Source organism: Lynx canadensis, chromosome A1 (genome assembly GCF_007474595.2).
Source record: "Lynx canadensis isolate LIC74 chromosome A1, mLynCan4.pri.v2, whole genome shotgun sequence".
Taxonomy (NCBI): Eukaryota; Metazoa; Chordata; class Mammalia; order Carnivora; family Felidae; genus Lynx; species Lynx canadensis.
The window spans coordinates 164020134-164043862 of record NC_044303.2 but is presented as its reverse complement, the minus strand read 5'-3'; the positions used below and the strand labels follow the sequence as shown (position 1 = coordinate 164043862).

The following is a 23729-nucleotide window of genomic DNA, read 5'->3' as shown; positions in this document are numbered from 1 at the left end:
TGTTTTAAAGAAGTAAAACACAATAAAATACACATCAAACTAAATGACTGTTGAAGATCCTTTCATCTTTTTTTTAAGGATTTCAGGAAAAGGTTCTTCAGTGTATCGTACTAAGAAAAAAATCAATACTATGAGAATCAATTACTGTTGTGCAATATTGTAGAGAGAATTCCAATTATAATACACTTTGTCTTTGCTTAGATTGTTTTTAACCAGATTTTCTCTCATCTTCTCTCTTAATGTTTTTCTCTTCATATTTGATTTATTTTTATTCACTATGAACTTGATCACCCTCTTTTTAAAAGTGAATGAATGGACTTGCCAAATTTATTCCTTAGATATAAAATAAAAACCAACATGAGAATTTCTTTTTCACTGACATTAATTTATGAGTCTTTTATCACTTCATTACTTATTCCTTGTGGAAGCCAAATTTGCTCCTTATCTGCATACTTGAATCCGTTTATTCCATGTCCTAAATAAACTGGGGGCAGCTTGGGAAGACAGCAGGCATATGCAACTTTAATAAAACAAGAAATGTAAATATAACAGTGGTGGCTACAAATAGTCAATACTACTTTAATATAGGTACACCTATATTTATGAAATATATTATAAAAAATATATATAGTTTAGAAATACATTTTCAGTTGTTCAGTATTAATGATTTAAAGAAATCTTATGCAAGTTATTTTGTAATATGAATTAACTGGATCTTATGTCATAAGTTTATATTATTTTTCTGATTTTCTTCACATCAAGAAAATCTATTCTGAAAATAGGAAACAAAATTCTGGATTTTATTGGTCACTCCTCCTGACATTTAAATACAAGCCTCACTTAATTTACATATTTATCTTTGGGAAAAAACTTGGCCACTGCTTTTTTAAAAAAATGTGGAGCAGAAGCATTTTGGATACTGGTTTTTCAGACACACACCATCTGTTGATGATGTGTGAAGACATAATATGAATCATTTAATAACTAGAGCAAATGATCATCATTAAGGAAAAATGAAAATCAATGTTTGGAAACAATTTTTGAATCCATTACACACAGTTAAGTTTGAGTTCTTTCTTACTGCTGAATAAAGAACAGGGTCACCTGAGTTGAAAATGATTTACAAGGCATCTTTACACTAAAAGAGTGTAAGATCTGATAAAGCATCTTCAATCCCTTAATAAGAAAAAAATTATAATAAGAGTATATTAAGATAAGAGAAGTAACTTGTAAGGATAGAGGACAGCATGACAAAATATAACAAATAAAGATGAAATACCTGGTATATATGAAATTGCAAATACATTTCTTCCAAATGACGCATGCTTAATCTCTCGCACAAATTCTTTGGTGTCAGTTTTAAAACACTGGATTCGACCATTTTCCCTGTCTGCCACACATAATTGGCCCAAATGAGGCACAAGAGCCAAGCTGTGAGGAACCCTGAACTGGCCTGGCTTAGGGTTGCTCCCAGAAGATTCTATAGAAGAAAGAAAAATCTCAGCTATACAATTTGTAAAATCACCCAAACCTCTAATGTTAAAGTTTTCTAGTTTTCCAAACTCATGATAGTAAACAATTAAATATTTGGAACCAGGGGAAAAATGAGGTACTAAGTTTGTTCTATAATATCTCTTACCCACAAACACATTACAGATTTTCTCCCTTTTTGGACAAAGTTTTCAGGTTGAGGCATTCTTTTTCCCTCTCACAAGACTGTGTGTGTGTGTGTGTGTGCGCGTGCATGCGTGTGTGTGTGTGTGTGTGTGTGTGTGTGTGTGTGAGAAAGCCGGCAACTGGGTGCATACAAAGGCCATGCTTTTCCCACTGGACGGGACAATTAAATCCTAGAGAATGTGAGGGGTGGCCAATCTCTAGTTCCTAGTGTTACTGGCTAGGAATAACAATTAGAGATCAAGTCTTATTGAGTACCTTCTCCCCACTGTGTGATGAACGTTCCAGTTGGTGAAAATTGCACAATCCGACTGTTGCAGTAACCGTCTGAGACATAGATGGTTCCAGTGTCTGGATCCACAGCCACATCAGTGGGTTGACAAAAGTGATTCTGGTCACTGCCTGGTTGCATGCTCCTTCCCAGGATTAACAGAGGGCCACCTTTACTGTTTGGATCCAGTTTGAACACCTTTTTAACAAGGAACAAAAGCCTTACCCACTTCGCATGGTTACTAGTGGCACACTCCTGCCTTAGAAGACTTTCACAGGCAATTATAGTGTAAGCTCCCAGAGATTTATTTAGAGGAAGATACTTTGTAGAACGGGATGGGACTCTAAAGATCATTTGGTCTGATTCCTTCATTTGATAAGGGAGGCCCTTAGACATTAAGTAATCTGCTCAAGGTCATCCAGGTAATTAGTGGTGAGGGGAGACTAGTACTTGGATGTCTTGTTCCACCCACCTCACACTTCCTTTTGGGTCTCTCCTTGGCTAATGTAATAATAGTACAATGCTCTCCCGATAATACATGAGCAACAAATGTTTACTGAGATGATGTTTGAAGACTCTTACAGTTAGGTCTTCTGAGTTCTAGTTGTGTTTTTTTTTTTTTCTAGTTTTCATACCTCTTTGCCACTTATTCATAAAATGGATAGTAGAGCTTATCTTCTGAGAGGAAGACTTTAGGCTATTCTGTGATAGAAATATAATTTCCTTTAAAAACAACAAAAATGTTTTACACATAAACATGGATGTACTAAAGACCTTGAAGGATTTATAGATTAAGGTAGTTTAAAACAACAAGTGACAAAACAGAACTAAGACTTGGGGATGCAGGAAAGAAAAGCAAATGTGGAAAAGCCAAGAAGGAGGGTGGGATGGCCTATACAGTGGTCAGGGTGAAGCCTCACATCAGTCCCTTAGGTGTCCCACCAGCCCTGCAGAGAAGGGTGACTCAGTTACGTACATATTAGCTCTTCCTGGCACTGAGTTCAAAAAGAAAAATTTCAGTTTTGGCAGTTGTATTTTCTTGTTATCAACTTCCTGGGTGACAGAAAAATACCCACACAGCTCTAGAGCATATCAAAAGCATAACTCCATGAACTTCTATTTGAATAACTGCCAAATGGAAGATTACCTGATGCAGAGCAACGTCTGTGACCCAATAATTTCCGTCTTTATCTATGCTCAAGCCATGGGGCAAATAAAACCTGCAAAATAAAAATAATTGTCTTAATTGTACAATTACTCCCAAAGCCCACATGAGAAGAATTTCTTGCTAATTAATCTGTAAAGGTAATATAAATTGATAAATTGATAAATGGGTACCTGCATTCCTAAAGACCAACATAAGTTAAATGAAAATGCCTGTTATCATAGAAACTTCCTTGTGACAAATCTTAAATGGCATTTAATCTTTCAAAAATCCATAAGTGAAGCCTACAACCAATTACAAATATTTATTACAAAGTATGGTATATTAAACAACACAAATCACATCAATTTAAAAATGAGTTCAAAGGTAATATTACCATTTTAGAAATGTGCATAAAGCAAATTGTGTAGAAAAATATAAATGGATTTATATAGTTTGAATAGCTTCAGTATACTTCAAGGTAATGTAATGAATGAATATATTTATTAATATAAAATATTAATTATATGACTCAAAAGCTTTAAGAGCATCTCCTAAACACAATAAAACCCAACAGAACATCTTCCAGCAGACAGGGGCTGTGTTCATCTAAGCAAAGTGAAGTGGTGTTCTGGGTAATCATTAGAGAAGGTTAATCTATTTAACAAAATCAGTTGGAATGATGTGGGTGGGAGAACTGTAATGTAGACAGAGGCTCACAGGCTTAAGGAACTTAGAATGAACAAACACCTGGACAATATCTTAATGTGGTTTGGTCACGTGACATCCAACAATCCACAGGCTGTTTGGCAGCTTCTAGCCTTAACCAAGGTGTTGACACCACAGATTCTTTTTTCATGTGCGAAGATTGGAACACCCTGACCTTGACTAATTGACTGAACTAAATCTGTGTTTTGGTGACTGAATGTGAGAGTTATGATTTGCTTTCAATAGACTCCCCATGGCTGGCCAGGTTCATTTGGCAACAGTTGCTCTGCCTTTCTCTGATTCCCTTCTGGAAAAAGAATGTTTCTGATTCATTAGTAAAGCATAGAAGAGACAGGTTCAAATACAGGAAGTGATAAAGCTGGTATTAGGATTTGGCCCCTGACTCCACCATCTTAGAATCCTATAAAAAAGTATCACCATCTCCATAAGCAGCTGCACTCAGGTGGATGGATGGCTCCCTGGCTTTTCCTGTGCCTAAGCAGACGGAGCAGGGTATAGTTCCTCAAGCTGCCAGGTTAAAATGGTTGAGGACACTCTGTAAGCAGGTGCCCTTCCTTTCAATGACCACGAATATCAGCCAACTGTTTTTTTGGTTGCCAAATGTCATCTAGGAATAAGAGCAAATAATAAGCGGCTTTCAAGGCCAAATTACCTATGCATGCTAAGAAAAGCTAAAAATGCCATTTGTTTAGTCTTCCCTTTGAGATGGGAAGAAAGAAGCCTTTTTCCTTAATGTTGATTACTTGATGAGTTTGGTTATGTAACTTTTACGCTAAAAAATTTTTTTTAATCTTCAAGTCTAAGCTGACTAGCAGCTCACTTCATTAGCTATGTGTATCAAGGTTCTATGAAGTTTGAGTACCTATTAGAATCACCTGGGGAGCTTTAAAAGTACTGTTTTGATGCCTGGGCCTCATTCCAGACTAAATCCAATCTAATTTTTCTGTAGCTTCCCAGGTGATTCTAATTTCAGTTTAGAGCCACCTATTTAGAAAATGAAAGATGGGATGGCCCAATTAGTCGCCTGCTTTCTTAAGCTCTGCTTTTTTGCCACTGCTGTACAATACACCCTTTACAGGACCAGAGCCAGTGACACACTTTGATAAAATATATGCAGCAAGAGCCTTAATAACAACATAAGTAGGCGAGCCTGGGTGGCTCAGTTGGTTAAGTGTCTGATTCTTGATTTCTGCTCAGGTCATGATCTCACATGTGGGATTGAGTCCCGCATTAGGCTGTCTTCTCTCAGCAAGGAGCCCACTTGGGATCCTCTGACTCCCTCTCTCTCTGCCCCTCCCCCATGTGCTCGCACACGTGCGCGCTCTCGCTCTCTCTCAAAAATAAAACATTAAAAAAAAATAAGTAATTTAACTCACAAATTTTTTCCACTGGACTGTAGTACTGCAGCATTATTTGGATCTATGACAAGAATAGTGTCTTCTTCAATTGGCCCCAGTCCTCTTTGCTGGTAAACAAACATGCTGTCAAAAGAGCTTAAAACAAAGAAACAAAAGCATTAGAATGGAAAATAAACCAATGAGAAAGGTCAATGAACTTGAGAAATGCAGACCATTCGCTTGAGATTCTAAATACATAGTCAACCGAAGAGCTTAGACTTTGATTTCATTCTTTGTCCTTCACATTTCTGTACCTTTGATTACATATATATATACCAATATATATAGGGGTAACTACATACGTAATTACAAATATAATTACATCTGTACCGTTTGACTGTAGAACTATGCTGCTCAGAGGGGCCAGGGGAACAACGACATGGGGACTGCCTGGAAATGCAAGGTCTCAGACCCACTGAATCTGAAGTCCATACTTTTCACAAGAACCCCAGGTGATTCGTATTCACATGAGAATTTAAGAAATACTACCAAGATCTCTTATTTTTTCAAAGCTCCTCAAAATATTTTAATTCAATAGCTATTTTCTTTGAAACTACAAAAGGAAGCATAACTTATTTTAACTCACACTGTAATAAGGAAAGTGTAAATGATAGCAGGAAGGAATATAAAATATGTTTGCTATGGTATTTGCCATAAGAACCGCATGCAAATACATATATTTTTAAAATTATTTTTTTAACATTTATTCATTTTTGAGAGACACAGTGTGAGCAGGGGAGGCAGAGAGAGAGAGAGGAAGACACAGAATCCAAAGCAGGCGCCTGGCTCTAAGCTGTCAGCACAGAGCCTGACGTGGGGCTCAAACTCACAAACTGCGAGATCATAACCTAAGCTGAAGTCGGACACTTAACCGACTCAGCCACCCAGGTGCCCCAACATGCAAATACATAATATAAGGATATAGTATATAGTGTTCAAAGTATTTAAAAAATATAAAACATAAATTGATTCTGGAATCATAAAACTTCTTCCATAAAACAACTTTTCTTTAAGTACAAAATGACCAACTACATAATAATATAAAGCTAAAACAAACATGACAGTTTCTGCTTTTTAATTCTATCTCCCAGGTTATAAAATATTATGAACATATATGTTTATATACATTTTTTCCATTTATATTTCTATATAAATTGCTGGTAGTATCTTTACCTAAATTGACAATTAGCATAGATACTATATTTATTTCAATTCCTGTTTGGGTAATTATTTGAGACAAATGACAAAGATAAAATCTTGTAATATAAGCTTATATAACAGAAAGATAAATCTACAAATCACAAAGGGACCAATTTATATGTTAAAGAACGAAGAACTGAATTAGCACATAGTTGAGCCATACATATGTGTATCTACATAAAAATATACACAATATATACATATTTTTCCAGACGAGTCAGTGGGTGATCAACAAATATTTCTGTAACAGAAACTATTTGATACAGTCAAAGCTGTAACAGAATTTCCTTTATAGAATCAGACAAAGCTGTGAAAAAAACTAATATGTTGTAGTTCAACTGTATAAGCAAAAGAAGAACCTGAATAATATTAACTATTAATGGAGATACATTTGCAGTTTGGAAAGGCAAAAGAGTGCTCAGATCTGTCACAGACCTATTGATTAGGTTGATATTTGATTGGTTGACATTTTTTGTGGAACTTATGTAGAGTCCCAGTAGAAGAATAAAAATTTCAAAGTTACATTCTCTTGCCATTAAAAAATTCATTACATGATTATTTGAGCTTCTTGACTGTTAGAGTCTTTGGGGATATTTTCCATGAAAGATAACACTAAGTCCCTGAAGTAGTTCTTATTAATGATGCATTCAATTAAAAACAAAATATTGATTCAACTTTGTCAACCTAAAACTTAAGTAATACTGTTTACATATGCTATTACGTGTAGTTAAAACCACACAGCAGTACCTAGAAAAAAAAATACCTGAGTTTATGAAACAGAAGTAACATCACTAACAAAGTAGTTTTATAAGATATTCATGGGATCTTCATTAAATTGAAATGTGAAATTTTATTAGAACCAATGTAAGAATGTACAAGGTGTTATTAAGAGACCAGTAAAGGGCAAACATGATGTAATTCTTTAATGAAACACCAAAGAGTTATTGTGTATCTGAAACTCTATTTTCAATATGAATTTCTATACTAAAAACATCATAACTATTCTTCTAGAAAACAATGGCATTGGATTCAACCATCAGTGTTGTTTTCTTTTTCTTCCAACATGTCTATGATATTGGATAGCATAAGGTCAGCGTGTCTGAGACTCAGAGTATGCTCTAAGGTTCACATTCATGTACAATAGAATAGTCTCTTCATTTATGATCTGTTTTAAGGCATATTCTTCATTATCTAGGAACATTCCAGTGCTTTATGACAGCACCATAGCAGTCTAAATAATGTGAGAATTATGCTTTCCCTGACTGTAAGGAGTTAAAATCTGTTTCCTCTTTTTTGAAAAGAAATTTTGAATTGAACTGTGGATTCATATGTACTTCTCTCTTCAAAAGTAGCATTTTGCACAACTATAATACAGCATCATAACTAGGATATTTATGGATATTGCTAAAAATCTACTGATTGTATTTAGATTTCCTTTTCCCTTTTGTATTTTCTAAATTTTTCACGTATTCTTGCAGTTTATTGGATTGGGCATGGAACATACTAGTGTATTATTTATCTACTTTGCCCCCACTTGTGAGTTAGTAACGTGGAAACTTACCAAGTCCTCATAGTTCTTACCAAGTGCTATACACTTGATACGTAGTGTTCTGACCCACTACTGATACTTAATAACAGTGGCACTGTATAGTGGCAACAATGCCTACTGTATATCCCGATAAAGCTGGAGCATAACAGACCTCAGCATACCTATAGCTGCACATCAAGAAACAGTCACTCAGCTGATTGGCTGGCCAGTCGCGATCCTTTCATCTGGGATAGTGGAGCTTTGTGCCACTAACAGTTTGTGCATGGTAGTCACACAGGGCAAGGGACAGAAGAAGTTGAAATTTTTTCTTAAATGGGAAAGTCACAAACATACACATGCACACCAAATCTGCCAAATAAAGTAGTTTATAAATTCCTGTAATTCAAAGAACGGTAACCCTTGAACAGTTCACAAATGGATGTCAGATTACAGAACTGGATATACTGTTGCTATAGCAAACTGCTTATTTAGTGTTCTAAAGCAGCTACCCCACATTATATGCTGCAGAGAAGTCTTTATTTCAACCACATTTAACTTTTTACAGGATATAATAATACCCTGCAAATTTCACACAGTGCCTGGAGCACTGCTGACTTTTGTTTGCTTCTCTGAAAACGCACTCAGTCAAAAAGACTGAACTGTGGTTCATGGGCGGGAATTCATCACTTCTTTATTTTAGCAGTTTGAATCCCCCATTAATGGTTTTGCACATTAGCAGCCAATCAAATAGTTTATATAAGGCTGAGAAGAAATGCTCTGCTATATTCACACAAAAAATAAACTCCAGTAAGAAGAAAATAAGCTTCTGTGCCATCAATCAAAATTAAGGGAATGCAAAATAAATAATAGCAACTGAAGAGAGAAGTATAATATAATGTTGCAATTGCATAAATTAAGAAGCTGGAGAGAGAACCATAGGTTTTCTCTTTCTTTCCTTTTATGTTTTAATTTTAATTCCAGTGGAGTTAATACATAGTGTTATATTCATTTCAGGTGTACAATACAGTGATTCAGCACTTCCATATATTACTCAGTGCTCATTATAAGTGTACTCTTAATTCCTTACACCTAGTTCACCTATCTCCCCCCCCCCCCCCGCCACCACCTCCTCTAACCATCTGTTAGAACTGTAAGTTTTCAAGTGAGAAAATAAGTGGAAAGATACCCTCAATATTAGGAAAGCAAAGATATACCATATAAAGGCCAGAGTCTTTAAGTGGAATATACTTAAATAATATGTTAAAAACACTCACTTCTGAATATATACACATTGCAAAAAATCTCTGTGAGGAGGAAATTAGGTAGACAAAGAAACCAGTATGACTCTTTAGTGCCCCGATGGACCTAGCATTGGAGACATCACAAACAGGGATGAAAAGAACAAAGAGCTAGGTATTATAGCACCAGCTCTGCTGGGTCACTAAAGCCACTGAGTAGAAGTCACTGAACAAAGTGCTTTTTGTTACTCAATAGAACGAGGCATGTATTAAAGTCCTTATTTTTTTGGACTAGGGAACTGCAGGTAAAAGGAGTGCAAACATCTTCATGCAGGTCTCAGAGCTAGAAAATGGTAACCAAGGTTCAAACTTAGGTTAGCTGTCTTATGAGATATATATATATATATATTTTTTTACATATTTGCATATTTATATATATATTCTTCTCTTAGTAGGACTGAACTCACTGGACTGGAGAATCTCCCTGCCAGTTATCAAATTCAATGTGTGTATGCAAAAGCGATAGAAGAATAGTCACATAACGAAGAACTAGAGAAAGTAACATGAATCTGGAAGAAAATGGTTTGAGTGGCAAATGACAATGTGAGAGAGAATGCTAGAATATGGAAACATTCTTTCTGTAGAACCCCTCATGATTTTCTCTCAGATATGAAGGTACTAAGGTACCATTCAGTCACTTTGAGTTCTGTTTTACAGGTTTACTTAATTTTTAAATGAAGCAGATATCTTAACTGAGACTCCAGAAAACCAGTGAGACAAATCTTGAACCGATTTTTCTGAAAGGATGCAGAGAGATTTCTGAAACAATAGATCTTGGCAACATTCCATAAAGCACTGATGAAGACATGTTTTGTGAGCTATTTGGGGGGCAAATGGGAGAAGAATCCCAGAAGACCACATATCTAAGAACAAAACTTTGCTAAGCCAACCACTGAACTATTCAAATTTTATAAACAACATTTATGAAGATATGAAAGGCATGTACATCAATAGACTTGATACAAAGCTGGAGGGACAGCTCATTCTCTGGTTAAATAATATCTATAAATTGTTAAATCTAATGAAGGGAAATATAATTGGAATAAAGTCCTGAATTCAGTATTTTTAAAACACCACATAAGTGGGGTGCCTGGGTGGCTCAGTCAGTTGAGCGTCCGACTTCAGATCAGGTCATGATCTCACAGTCCGTGAGTTCAAGCCCCGCGTCAGGCTCTGTGCTGACAGTTCAGAGCCTGGAGCCTGCTTCGGATTCTGTGTCTCCCTCTCTCTTTGCCCCTCCCCTGCTCATGCTGTGTCTCTCTCTGTCTCTCAAAAATAAATATATGCTAAAAAATAAAAACACCACATAAGTATAAATTTCCAGTAAAAGTTTTAGGAAATGTATTTAAAGATTTTAGCAGATTCAACACACAACAAGATGATATGAATGCTGAATAAGAGTGAATACAAACTTTTTACGCTGAGAGATATCTAGAATACACATTAAGGATAGTAATTGCATTGCTGAGCAGATAATACATGAGGTATTGTGGCCACTTCTCCACAAAACACTTTAAAAGGATGAGAAATCAAACTACCTTCAGATGACAGTATCATGTCAGCATACAGATTGGTTGATGGCCTGGGGATACTTATTCCAGAGAAGAGCGGACTTTCTTCAAATGTGTAAGTAATTGCCATGGATAAATGGGAGTAAGTTCACCCTGCGTTAGGTTGTCATGCAGGTGGAGTTAGGAGACTCGGATTTGAGTTTAACATAGTGAAGAACTTTATAACAGCTAGATGAGTCCCATAATTGGAAAGTGTGTCTCATATCATAGAGAATTTCTTGGTACTGAGAGTTCAAGCACTGGATGACTGTGGAAGATCTTCTAAGAGGTGTGTGTACATTAGGCAGGAGATTGGAGGTGAGCTCTCTGGTGCACAGTTGCTCTTCTGGGTGCCCAATGTCTGCTGCCCCACATTGAGCTAATGAAACTTCAATGTTTCTTTAGGTGACTCAACATTCTAAGCCCGCTGTCGGTGTATTCGCTTCTGATGTCCACTCTATTCCTACATTCCAGAGACAGAAGAAAAAACTCAAGCTAAGCCAAAGAGTGGATTTTATTTTTTTGCCACAATGACTGGTTTGGAGATAGAGGAGACATGACCTAAGTCAGACCAAAAAATATGCTAACAGACTCAATTTAAGGATTTTCTGTTGACCTGTCCAGGACACAGACTACGTCTTCTGTGAGACTAGTGTGATAATGTGATTCTGAAGCTGAAAGCAGGGACAGAGATCAATCAGGGCGCAGGAATGGAGCTAACCAGGAGAAAATTTGTTAAAAAATGGATCCCAGTGATGTCATCTGGATTACCATACCCTTGAAGTTTTCACTTATACAATCTAATCTATTTCTTCTTTTCCTAAGGTAGTTTGAGTTGTTTTTCTCTCTTACTGAAAGAATTCCAAGTGATACAACTTCCAACTTTCCTTTCCACTCCATGTGGAAAACTTATTAATTGTACAAAGGAAACAACTTTTTAACACCTAAAAATAAGGGGTAAAACCCATGGTTTAGTTAAGTGGGTATGTGATGTGAGTCTTGCACAGTGGAACCAGAACCATAGCTGAGATAAATAAAAGAAAGGTCAGGAAGCAAGATTTGACAGGAGTCTGGATTTTAAGACTGAGACCCAGGAACAGCTGTTACTGAGGCAGGAGCTACCCACCTCCTGCTGGGACGCATTTAAACTTGAAAGAGCTCTAGCTGTGATGCCTCCCTAACACCAGGACAGACCGCAGGCTCTTAAACATTTCATTACATACTTCTGATAATAGGCATTTCTTATTGCAGCTAGAAGAAGCTTCTTAAAGTAGCCATATTGTAGTAAGAGATGGACAGGAAAGAAAATGGAAATCAAATACTGAAAGGGAGTGATGACCACCTTTCAGGAGGTCAAGTGGTTTATTATTAATTATTATTATTATTATTATTATTATTTCAGTTTGGTTGCCATGCTTATTTAGCATGGTTAAATAGAAGAGTAAGGGGTGATCAGGGAAATCAGGTAGAAATGAAAAGTAATACTACTTATAAAAAAGTTGATATGATGATATCAAAGAGCTTTGGGTACTAAGTATTAAGTACGGATTATTAATATGAAGCATGCCTAATAGTTAAAGAATGATCACATCCTAAAAATTAGGGGACACAGAGTGCTTAGTTTTAGAGCAAGTCCTGACCTTAAGGAAACTACAATTTTGTGAACATGAGAACTATCAGGATGAGAAAAATTCCAAGGAAGATTAATACAGGATTTCTCACTCCTCTATTCAAACAGTGGTAGCAATAAGAATGCAATTTCCTCCCAATGTTTAATGTCCATTGTCTCTCACCAGTACATCATAAATTTTTCAGGAAGGTGCTGTCTTTTTCTTTTTACAATCCTTGGATATTTAATGAGGGAGAACAAAAACTATGTACTTTGCCTATTTTATATAATGCAGCTTATATATGAAGGATCGCTATGCATGACTGTTCAAAGAACGGAGCCTACAAATCCAAATCTATTTTTCTAAAAAAATAAAGAGTAATCCACTTCTAATTCTCTTCATGAATAATAAAGCAGACAGTGGTTAAAAGCAAAGAAGTACGTTCCAGAAGAGAATTTCCTTGCAACCATGACTGAAAAGGCTGCTAGAGGCCAATGGACACTACAAGAGAAACACAAGGAAAGACAGCTAACAAAATTCTTACACCTGAAAGATAAAGATGAATAAGAAAGAAGAAATAGAGATTTAATAAGTTAAACCAGCACATCTGCTCTGAAGAAGTCTTGCATTTTTAACAACACCCTTTTGTTGGTGCCATTTATCGGGATAAACACACCAGGGCTTTGGCACTGAAGCTGGAATCTATTTGCACATGATACTGGTTATCTAGATGAAAGCTAGATGCCAGGAAAAAGCAGTTCTTGAGTGAGGACTAACATATAAGTCACAGAAACTGTTCTTATGTGGCTCTTATTTCAGTGTTGTGTCATCGTCTCCCACCCCAAGCTGGCCTTTACTGATCCCTTCTCCTGTGAAACTGTTCCAGCCTCTGCTGTTTACTTGGAATGAGTATCACATTCAAATGGAGACTTGGACTTTATCCAATTTAGCTTTAGCCAGCTGAAACAGTATCAATGGGAGAAAATGATGCTGTAATTTTCTCCTCTGGTAAAATGTGGCTAGAAATCCATGCAGAAAATGTAGCAATATTCATTAAAACGAAGAATATGCTACAATGAATAGTAATAGTTTGCTTTTAAAAGCACTTGTTAAAATACCATTAGATGTTCAATAATGACTGAGACGATGTAACAGAGATGTATGAATACGAATATTGAGTTCGATTGCTTTGAACTCTGAAGTGATTCCTTTCTCAGATTGCATTTTCAAGTGTGACAACTGGAGAGGACAATTAAACAATAACCAAACTACCAATGTATTGTGAAATGCTGAATGAGTGCCATCTTTACCTGCACAAAGAAAAATACATACACGTTTGTGTGACAGAGCGGAGTTAGCACCAGCATAAGTATAATCAATATCTCTGAAATTAGAGGGAAAAAAATAACTGAACTATATATGTAGGCTCTCCGTTTTCCAAATGAGACCCTACAGCTATACACTTGAAAGGAGAAGATTCATTACAGTTAATTGTTAGTTTAAGATTCACCTTCGTATGCACATTTGTGATAAAATAAATGAATAAATGGATATTCATTACTCAGGAGAGTTAAGATAACCTGCTAGATTTGAGACCAACCTTTTAAAAACGTCATCATGTGAATGTGCTCACAATCCTATAAAACGCAATATTGCAAAGTGGGCAACTGGGCCGACCCTGGAGTCAGATGAAAAGGAAGTGAAGCTTGGTTTTGCCGTTTTCTAACTCAGAGACGTGGGGCAAAACACTTACCTCCTCTTGGTTTCATCTGGAAAATGTGAATGATGGTGATAATAACAGTGCCCAGCTGTTGTAAGGTGATTTAGGTAAACATTTAGAACAGTGACAGACCCACAGTAAACAATAAATGTTAGACATTTTTTAGTCAACATCCTTCTAAGTAGATAGTGGAAGGTAGAATAAAAGGTTGGAAAGAGAAACCCAAAGGAAAAGCAGGGGAATTAGTCCTCGTGTTATTCTTAAGTCTTTGGTGCTCATAAAAAGAGAAAATTTGAGTGATAAAGTTAATCTGTATGAAAATATGAAGGTCAAGCTACTATTTCTAAACATGTGGTGGCTAAACTGGTTCAACCATAATCTCCAGAAGGTTAATTGTTTTCACTGCTGTGCAGCAGTCTGATGGAAAAGGAGAGTCCAATGGTCTTAAAGTGGTTCTTTATGCAGCATGCACATGGAAATAAAGTGTTTTCTTGTAGTCAACTAGTAACTTTTCTTAGTTGATCATTTCTCAGGATGCACTTTCTTTGAAGTCTTGAAATGCCTCAGCAAATGTACTCTCTTAACTGCCTTTTAATATTATCCTCCTTAAGAATGTGAAGGTAAAAAAAAAAAAAAAAAGAATGTGAAGGTGGCTTCAAGGACAAGGGAAGAAAATGGTAAGTAGGCAGAATCAGATTGTCATTGTCTTCTTTCCATCAACTAGTTTGTGAAACTACGTTAATTGTTTTAAAATGCCCAAGACTTCCTCTCCATTACTTATCAGAGTCATGCATTAAAAGGATAAATATGGTTTCCTCACAAAAATCAAGTTCACAAAGAACCTTGGTAGTTCCCTTACTATTACCCTAGTTTAACAAAAGGTGATGCATGCTATATTTATTTTCATTTACACCCTGAAGGAAAAATATTACTTACTTTCCATCCCAGACATGGTCACCTCTGTGGAAAATCACCAGGTTATTCTTAGGGTCCAGAGCCACCCCAGAGACCTGGCCTGGTAACAGGTATACTCCAGGCCAATCCAGTGATTCTTCGACATGGAAATCTATAAGATAAATACAGACATTTGGTGTAAAAAGGAAAGCCGTATAACCTCATGAAGATGCACAATGGTTATAAGAAACTCATGCAGTAATGTCACTAGACGCAAAGAAAAAAAAAAGTCAAGCCGTGCTCTAAATAAATAAACCACATGCACATGCTGAGGAGCTTCCTGAGCTATGAAATGAAGTGACTGTGAATTTGTTTGGGGACTGTATGCCCTCTTTTCCTCTTGATAACATGCCTATGAAAACAGCTTACCCGGAAGTCCTTATAGAGCAAATCTGAGACTACTTTCTTCTTGACATGATTCTTATTTAAAAATAGTATGTTTGGGAAATAAGACCACATGGATGGCATCATTTTAATACAGAGCTTACGTGTGAATCAATATCAAGCATGGGCAGTAAGCCTGTGTGTGTGTGTGTGTGTGTGTGTGTGTGTGTGTGTGTGTGTGATCTGACTCCTGTGTAAATTCTAGATGTTCAATAGACACAAGACCCTGTAATAAACCATCGCTAATTATATCATACAAGGAATCTATATAAGATACCAATCTCATTTCTCTGAATGTGAGGGTTCCTATAGCAATGGGAATGGAGGGACACTCTCTTTCATGGCTTGTATTTCACTGTTTCCTGACACAAGAGAAGGGAAACATAACAAACTCTGTGACTCTCAAGTTACTCTGATTTCTAATCAGAGTACCTTTATACTTAGAGAATACCTGCATTTATTTGTGTTAGGCCCTTTTATAAACATGCTTATGAATAAAGAGGTATGATGTATGAAGTAGCTGTACTGACTGAGGACATAAAGTTAGGAAGATACTGTGAAATCAACTGTATCAGTTCCATATTTCTTTCCCTCTCGAATACTTCAACAGAGATGCCGAGAGGTAGAAATGCAGCAATTCGAGTCTCATTTCTCCTTCCCATCCTCTGGAGGATGTGGCAACATGCAGTGAAATCCCTAGAGACAGGCATTAAAGACTGGAGGAAGAAAGGAAAGCACAGGGCTTGTAGGATCAGCTTATGAAAGCTTGAGAGCATGCTGGTGTGAGAATAAACACTTTTAAAGTAATTTTCTCAACTGTACTTAAGGAAATAGTACTGCTTCATTCAAAGTCTTTTTACCTCTGCACATTTAATTTTTTTCTTTAATAAAAATTAAGAAAACAGCGCAACTGAATGCCTAGGTCAGTTCTGCCTACAACTTCTGCAGAAGCATCTTCAAGTATTCGCTAAGTGTATTGTCTATGTAAGGCATTGCTAGATTCTGGGAATAAAACATGGCTTTTGGCCTTGAAGACCTCGTAGAATAAAATGAGAAAAACAGAAACCAAATACTTATGACACACTGTAGTGAGGGAACACAGGAGAGGGTCCATAATCCTTCCTGGGGCTTAGCTGGGAGAGGGTAGGGTTAAGGTTAGACCTGGGAGATTTCCCAGAGAAATAAACACTTGTGTATGCACTTAAAGGTAAGTGAGGAGTTCAGTGAGTGCAGAAGCGAGCAGAGAATATTTTGGTCAGAAAGATCAAAAGCAAGGATGTTTACAATTGCAGAATGTTTTTCAAGATCTTTAAATAATCTGGAAAGGATACCTCTCTGTGTCCAGGTGGGGCTAGGGGAGTGAAAGGCGGGATTAACAGACCTGGAGATCTAGTTTAGACTGGAAAATATATTGTATACCATATGACAGAGTATGGATTTAACAACGAATGAATGTCAGTCTGAGCTGTGGTGTCTTGATCTAATACGAAGATTAATTTTGAGGCATGCTGCAAGTATATTATTAGTATCAGTAAAGCACAGAGTTTGGAATAATTTACTTTTGAAATATATTAGGGCCCATGAGAATGTCATTCTCACTCACGTGTTTTGATACGCCTTCTTGAGTTGAAGAGAAGGGGGACAGAGTTACAGCTGGCACGCTTACATTTGCAAACAATTCTGGGCACAGCAGTGGATGTGAATGGGGCTGCTCAGATGAATAACATTCATCATCTATCACGTTTGTCATAATAGGAAAAAAGGATGCAAATTGCTGCTACAGGCGACTGGTAGCCACTGAAGGTTTCTAAGCATGGGGTGGCATGATTAAAACTGTGTTTTTGAAAGTGAAATCTGGAAGCAGTGGTATAAGCATGACAATTAGAGATGTCTAGATAGATCAACAGATGGATAAATCATCCCCCAAAGAAAATGTTTTCAATTATTTTAAAGTTCTCAGGTTGTATGTCATTCACTCCCATCTCCGTTACAGCTTGTCCATTTGGTGGTCATTGTTCTATGCTCATTCATCAGCTCCTGAAGCGTCCGGATGGTCTTCAAGGCAACCTTGAACCTCATGCTAACACAGATATTTAGCTGCTTTTCATCAGATTCTCAGTGCCCAGAACTACTGCACCCAGATGAAACTTCTTGAGGGCAGGGATCGTGTCGTATTCACTATTTGTTGTAAAGTCTTAACACAGCACCTGGCTGCCTGTTATGGCCTAATAAATACACTAAACAGAATGCTGTGGTCCAGTCTACTTATTTATGTTGTCAACCAGCACTTAAGCACCCTTATAATCTTATATTTCACTTGTACTACCTCTTTTTACTCCCCACACTGCTGAAGACGTTAAGAGACTCAATAAAAATGCTAATTGGCTAATCATTTTTATTAAAGAAAATAAACATATGTTTCCTAGAACATTTCTATTCAGTGGTTCATCCAGCAGGTACTGGAAGCTAGGTGCTCATGAAGGTCCAGAGATACTAATTCTGATAAAAAAAAAAAAATGCAGCGTCCAAAATAAACAAACCGGGACACATGTGAGTTTCATTAACTATTGGAAATACTGCACAATCAACTTTAAACTGGCTATGAATGACCCCAATTACCAATGACCTTAGATTGGTAAGCACTCAAAAGTCTGCTAAAAGCATTGACTGATAGGTTGTTAACAGCTTATTTTGTCACATATGAGAGTCCGTTTGGTTGGAAATTTTCAAGAAGGAAAAATAGTGTAAATAGAACATATTATTAAAATGTATAGGTTTGGTGAATTTTCAAAACAGTAAAGGTAATATGTAAGGAAATATATAAGAAGAAATATATACACTGTGAGTACTGAGTCAATGCAAAGGAGAACTACTTTGTGCATGGCAAAATTTTTAGAGAGGTTATATTATTTAAAATTTCATTTAAAAATACCATCACACACTTTTAAGATTACCAACCCAAGACCTCAACATTTTTAGGTTCTAGGTCTCCAGGTTAACTAGAAATTGTAAAATAGTTACAGAAAAACTGAGTTCATGTCTCCTCTGTGAACATTAGCTCAGTTAATTGATGTTTTTGCTTCCAGTGTCACCATCTTTTTCATTATTAGGTGGTTAAAAGCTGTTCCCTTTAAGATTAGATGATCAAGATTCAAAGCAGTCTTTTGGGACTAGTGGTCTAGGTATATGGATGGAGTCAATAACATGTTTCTCCAATCCCTACATGAGAGTCATAGCATGTCAGAACAGTACTGGGTCATCCCAGGTCGTTTTCTCACTTCACAGGAAAGGAACTGTGGGCTTGGGCCAGACTTTAGTTGTCAATGTCAAGATTGATTATTTTCTAAACCCCAATTAAGAACTATTTCAAATCCTTATTAAAGAAATTATATGATAAAATATATTTGGGTTCTAACTTAAACCTAACTTTTTCAATCATGGAGAAGTTAAAAATTAAGAATTCAGATTTTTCTTAGCTTTCATTTAAGAGGCGATTCAGTATATGACTAATGTTGTAGCCTTTCAGTTTTAATTTGAAAATTAATACAAATTTCTTACGCATGACATTTGGCAAGCCATTCCCAACTCTGTCAGCTGTTCTAAATTCAGATGTCAAATAATAGGATTATTTCAGAGGAATTCTTGCACTCATTATAAAGGTCAATGTGCAGCCTCATATTCTATATATTTAGAAAAAAAGTTAACGACCTTCAGAAAAAAATAAACATTACTGTTAAAATTATATCAATAAATCACTAAGAATTAATGAATTATACCTTTCCAAGAAAGAGATTAATGTAGTGATCAATGCTACTTTCATATGAAATTATTAATATGCATTTAAAAGGGCATTCATTTATCTGTGTTACAGAAGAAATGACAGAATTAAGTAAAGTTAAGAAAAAAATCTAATTTTAAACCCAGAGCTGTGACTTCATTGTTACGTAATTAAAAGATTAGTTTTAGTGAAATCACTAGATGACTTCAACAAGAACAAAATGTAATGGCTGCTTTTTCTACATTTGGGGATTCTCATCTAGTGAGGAAAGGTGACTTATTTTGGGCAGAGACTGTTACTCATCAGAAGTGCCGGCCATAGCGATAATTAACTGAAAACAGATGAGAAATATTTATAACCAAGTCAGAAAGAAAACAAGGATTAACTTACAGTGTTTCATTTAATGAGGATGAAGGGAGGAAGAGAATTTAGACATAGGGGCCAAAAGCATTAGCAGAATTTCTTTTCTTTTTAAAATTTAATTGCAAATGAGATCTTCGACTTGGTCAAAATGTTTGGATGCTGACTGAGAAAGTATGATCAAAAGTAATCTACACCAAGAGTTACTACAAGTGTAGATGAGATGACGGGATGATTGGAAAAAAAACCTGTCATCATGCTTCCCTCCTGCATGCCTGCCTTCCTATCTCTCTCTCTCTCTCTCTCTCTCTTATCTATCTATCTATCTATCTATCTATCATTTTATATTATTGTGAGGCAGAATAACAAAGTGATTAAAACCAAGACTTGAGCAAATCTTGGTTCCTTCAGCTATGGCACTTTAGGCACATGACTTAACCTTTCTGTGCCTGTTTCTTCCTCTCTAAAAGGGTTTATAAATAGGGTTGTTATGGGGATTAAATAAGTTAATGCACCTAAAACACTTAGCCTGGCTCACAGTGAGGGCTATGTATATGTTTGTCTTTATTAGTCTCCTTCCCTCCAGGGATGAAATTTAAGCCAACTGAATGCCTTATTTTACCTGGTAATTCTATAAGATGTGAACCTAGAGGTAAGCATATGACTGAAATATAGACTCTGAGTTGATTAAGAGTCTGTGAATACTTTGATAAGCATCACACACATGCAGATATTATTTTCTGTTCACAAGTATACAATATATGCTGAACCAGGCTTCCATATGCTAGCAAATAGCATTCCAATCAAATCTGCCACTGAGAATATAGTTTTAGATTTATTTTTCAGTGAGTGTGGTTTCCAGAAGGCCACTAGAATAAAGACTAGGATTTTGTTCCTATCCTACGAATATTGTCTCAATATAAATATCAAATTAACGGTAAAAAAACAAATGACGTTAGGTGTAAAAAAGAGTGTATTTGCTTCTCAGTTTACCTAGTCGAATATTTCCACACTGTACATCATGTATCACAGGAAAACGTCAAGGCAGGTCAATGTAAGTGATCAGAGATTTGAGAGCCACACACTGCCATTACGACAGAACACTGCCAAGTCATTTTCTGAATTTATCAAATTAGAGTGCCAAATTTTACAGCTTTCCTACACTTTCCAAGAAAATTCTCTCATGGGTGCTGCTTAAGTTATAGCAATTAACATTTACTCCTATTGCTTTGGTGTTTAAAATTTTGAAATCCTAATCCGACATGATGTTAACGGTGGCAATTATAATCATATGTATTGTTAATGTATTACAACATTTATTTAATACTTTGTGTGTGCCAGAAACTGTTCAAAGCCCTTTCCATGCATTACCTGGCATACATGGAAGTATTATTTGACCCTCACTAAAACCCTATGAGGACTGTACTGTTATCATCCTCATTTTTACAGATGAGAAAACTAAAGCCCAGAGAATTTCTTTTCTAATTTTTCCTACGGACCACATAATAAGTGGTGTAGTTAGGATTCAAAGCCAGGAAGTCAGGCTCCAGAGTCTGAAGTGATCCACAGCATACAACCTGCGTGGAATGGTTTTCAGATTTTATTTTGGCCAAATGCAGAACTGTTCTGGGGTGAGCTGAATCGTGTGCGCGCAGCGCACGCATGTGTGTGTTGTCTGCATGCATGTGTGTACGTTGTGTGGAGACTGCAGCTATAGCTTCCTATGTGAGGCACGTCCTTTCCAACAATAGTTGCAAAACCTCTGTGCTAGTCTAGCTGCACCTGTCGGGGAAATTTCCCTGTTTCTAATGTTATTCTCACAACTGTTGGGACAAGAGTTTTCAGAACAGACTCACCACAGGTCATGAAGACAAGACTTAGAAAGAGGTGCTATTTGTGGATATTTGTGCTCTTAGAGACATGCTGAAGACACAATACTTAACCATCTTGTTCTCGGGAATGCTAAAGGCTTCATAGCAAAGATGGAAAATGTCATTCTGGTTGTGCTCTTCATGCAGCTGTGTCCAATGATGCTCATCCCATTATGAGGTGGGGATTCAAGTTTAAAGGCAGCTGCCAAGGTATGGAACTAAGCGGAATTCAGACAAATCTAAAAGTCCACAAAATGGTGTTTTTGAAACCATGAGGTAGTTCTGGGCCTACCACACATAGTCACATCCAGATTTTTGAGCCGATCCAATAATTTCACCTGTGACCTCTCAAATCAGCTGGATGGGATACATTACTGTATTGTAGTTCCAAAGTATGGTCCAGTCAATGAAATCCAAAGTGCTGTGGCATAAAATGCTCCTCTATTGGATTGTGCTAGTGCCATGAACTGTGGACATTAGAACAGAGTCCTGAGTGGAAGCCTCCAGCTTGTCAGCAGTGATGGCCCAGAGCTCCAGGGAGGCATATCTGAACTGGGCGAACAAGTTAGCTCAGTGTTTTGAGCAAGACTGTAATGAAGTGTAAAGAACTAGGAAGTGTACATTCTAGTTTTAAATTCAGTTATATAGTCCAAGTTTTAAATTCAGACTGTGTGACCTCACTGAAATGGGTTAACTTCTCTAGGCTTCAGTTTCTTCATTTAAAAATTAAAATAGGTCTCAAAGCCATCTGAAATGAGTAGGAGCTATAACATTAAGCAACACCATAGCCTCGCATTTTTGTTTGAGTAATAATCTCATATGAAAAACTACCTTCTTCTTTGAAGGTAATATAATTCCTTACAGCAAATTAGGCATTTAGGGAGACAGTTAGTTCCTCCAGACTATTATAGGGTCCCCTTCTCAGCTTTGTCTGAAGTAAAGAAAAGGCTATGAGAACAACAATGGGAGATTATCCATCAAATTTATCCCCCTTGCTCATACCCTGGGAAATATACATGAATTAGACTACTAATGTATTTTATCAGGGTGTTACATGCTAATAATGCCTACTTTCTTTTTTTGCAAATGGAAGTTTCCTGAGGATAGGGCATTCTCTGGCTTATACAAAGGAATGAAACATTTTCAATTAAGGTTAGGTTTTATATTGTGCTGTAAACAGTGACAGAAGGGTGAAAAGAAAAAGACTTTCAGAAATAGCTTACCTAAATATGAATTTTGCTATTTTACATTTAACGTTTAAAAGGTTTTTGAATCAGAGTAGTGAAATAACACTAAAATAAATCATTGCAGAAAGGAAACACAGGCACATTTTCTTTCTATAATGAGGATTTGTGCTGTATGTTTCTATGACTCATCATTTTATTTAATTCAGTGACGTTTACCCACATATTTTAAATGAAAGGAAATTTCCTGACCCAGATCCTGCAGCAACATTTTACTCCTGGATACTGCCATTTTGACCACCCTATAACGTATGAGATCTGGCAAGTAAATGTATTTGGGGTATTTTAAATATTTCTTTCTTAGAAAAGCTAACTAGGTTTTAGGAATACAATGCCTTAAGTCAAACTACAATTTTTACATGCATACTTATGATACCTATAGGTAAATTATAAGAACCACAATATTATTTCAAATCCAAGGTAACAAAGAGAAGTCATGGGATAAAATATATTGCAACTCTAACATTTCGCACTTGAATAGAATTGTACTCTTGCCAAAGAAGCCCTTCAGCCTTTTATATTTTCATGTCGTATGGGTTACCATTTGCTGTCCTTAATATAGAGGTTCAGAAAGACACTCAAGTCTGTCTATGAAATGGATAGTGATGTGATAAACTGCAGATTTTCTAGGCACCACCCTTGGAAATGTCAATTCAGTTGTTCTTAGGTAGTATTCAGGAGTCTAGATTTTTCATAAGCACCTTAGGTGAGGTGATTCTAATGCAGTGGAGTCTAGGAAACCGTCTTGAGAAATAGTTTCATTAGATAAATTTAGGAGTTAGAGCAGGGCTGACTCTGTTTAAGTATGAAGATGTAAAAAACTGGGTCCCAGTACACCCCATAGAAAGTATTAGACCAGACCCAATGGACAGTGCTTGAAACTTCTGTGTGAGCAAAAGGCACCACAGGCTAACTTTTTTTCAATTATAAATAAAAATCAGCTGTGTGTTGAATAATTTATGGCTTACTGCAAAGCTGTATTTGAAAACACCAAGCTGGCAGCCTGAGCCATTCCAG

The 23729-nt window shown here is 36.5% G+C and overlaps 1 protein-coding gene and 1 long non-coding RNA gene across 2 annotated transcripts in view; one reads left to right on the top strand and one right to left on the bottom strand.

The window, feature by feature from the left end:
• Positions 1-15153, top strand: part of LOC116738190 — a 35933-nt gene extending 20780 nt beyond the window's left edge. Inside the window, exon 3 of the long non-coding RNA XR_004343859.1 lies at positions 11197-15153. This is a non-coding gene — a long non-coding RNA (uncharacterized LOC116738190). The remainder of the gene's footprint in view (positions 1-11196) is intronic.
• Positions 1-23729, bottom strand: part of PAM (peptidylglycine alpha-amidating monooxygenase) — a 232832-nt gene that overhangs the window by 18352 nt on the left and 190751 nt on the right. The window contains 5 exon segments of the mRNA XM_030325845.1: positions 1280-1480; positions 1933-2143; positions 3093-3165; positions 5195-5311; positions 15058-15187. Coding sequence (XP_030181705.1) covers positions 1280-1480; positions 1933-2143; positions 3093-3165; positions 5195-5311; positions 15058-15187 — 732 coding nt within the window.